At 51.6% G+C, this 1,448-nt stretch overlaps 1 protein-coding gene across 1 annotated transcript; it reads left to right on the top strand.

Annotated features, from left to right (window-relative positions):
* Positions 1-12: 12 nt before the first annotated feature.
* On the top strand, positions 13-696 carry LOC107698271 (RNA-directed DNA polymerase homolog; the record flags this gene model as incomplete). The annotated part of the gene is made up of 1 exon (XM_016499228.1): positions 13-696. A coding segment is annotated over one exon (684 nt), but the record flags the coding sequence as incomplete, so codon positions are not given.
* Positions 697-1,448: the final 752 nt, after the last annotated feature.

The raw sequence follows: 1,448 nt of genomic DNA, 5'->3' as shown, positions 1-1,448 counted from the left end.
GGTTTGAGGCCCTGCATCGACTACCGGGCACTCAATAAAAGCACCATGAAGTTTCGCTACCCACTTCCCCTCGTGCCAGCGGCTTTGGAACACCTCCGCGGAGCCACCGTCTTCACCAATTTGGACCTCCGCAGCGCGTATAACCTCATCCGTATACGTGAGGGGGACGAGTGGAAGACCGCCTTTGTGACCCCTACTGGGCACTATGAATATCTTGTCATGCCGTATGGACTGGTAAACGCCCCCTCCGTATTCCAGGATTTTATGCACGAGGTACTCCAGGAGTATCTGCACAGGTCCGTCCTCGTCTACATGGATGACATGCTAATCTACTCCCGGAGCATGGCCGAACATCGCCACCACGTTGCGGAGGTCCTAGAGCGCCTGAGAGAGTTCCATCTGTTCCTCAAGGCCGAGAAGTGCTCCTTCCATCAGTCCTCGGTTCAGTTCCTTGGTTATGTCATCAATGACGGTGGTATCCAGATGGACGAGGGAAAGGTTGAGGCCATCCGAAACTGGCCAGTTCCAACCACCGTCAAGAAACTCCAACGTTTCCTGGGATTCGCAAACTTCTATAGAAGATTCATGTCGATGCCATCAGAAACTGGCCAGTTCCAACCACCATCAAGGAACTTCAATGCTTCCTGGGATTCTCGAACTTTTATAGAAGATTCATCTACCACTACAGCTCCATAACCAGTCCACTCACGAATATGCTCCAAAATAAGCCCAAATCTCTGTCCTGGTCACCAGCTGCCACGGAGGCCTTTGAAGCACTTAAGAAGGCCTTCACTTCTGCCCCGCTCCTCATCCATCCAGACCCAAATAAATAGTTTGGGGTTGAGGTTGACGCTTCCACTACAGAAGTCGGAGGCGTACTTTCTCAGCAGCAGGGGACACCAGCCAAACTCCATCCATGTGCCTTCTCACGCAAACTCAACCCGGCGGAGAGGAATTATGACATCGGCAACAGGGAGCTCCTGGCTATCAAGCTAGCCCTAGAGGAATGGAGGCATTGGTTGGAGGGAGCACATCACCCATTCTGCGTCCTCACTGACCATAAGAACTTGCAATACTTACGAGACGCCAAGAGACTCAATCCTTGCCAGGCAAGATGGGCTCTCTTCTTCACTAGGTTTAATTTCACCATTTCCTATCGTCCTGGCCCCAAGAATGTGAAAGCAGATGCCCTCTCTCGCTTCACGATATTCAATTTTACCATTTCCTATCGTCCAGGCCCCAAGAATGTGAAAGCAGATGCTCTCTCTCGCCTTCATGCTCCTGAAGAGGTCAGTGAGGAACCAGAATCCATTATCCCCAAGGAAATCTTCGTAAGCTCCATCCAATGGAAGGATAACCCAGTTACCTCCATCAATGCTTCCACGCCAACTCAGACGGGTTGCCCACCAGGAGTGCAGTATGTCACCAGAGCACAACGCACTTCCCTG

This window comes from Sinocyclocheilus anshuiensis, unplaced genomic scaffold, assembly GCF_001515605.1.
Source record: "Sinocyclocheilus anshuiensis isolate Anshui unplaced genomic scaffold, SAMN03320099.WGS_v1.1 scaffold17444, whole genome shotgun sequence".
In the NCBI taxonomy this organism is placed as follows: domain Eukaryota; kingdom Metazoa; phylum Chordata; class Actinopteri; order Cypriniformes; family Cyprinidae; genus Sinocyclocheilus; species Sinocyclocheilus anshuiensis.
The sequence above is the reverse complement of the archived record's forward strand: the minus strand, read 5'-3'. Positions and strand labels throughout refer to the sequence as shown.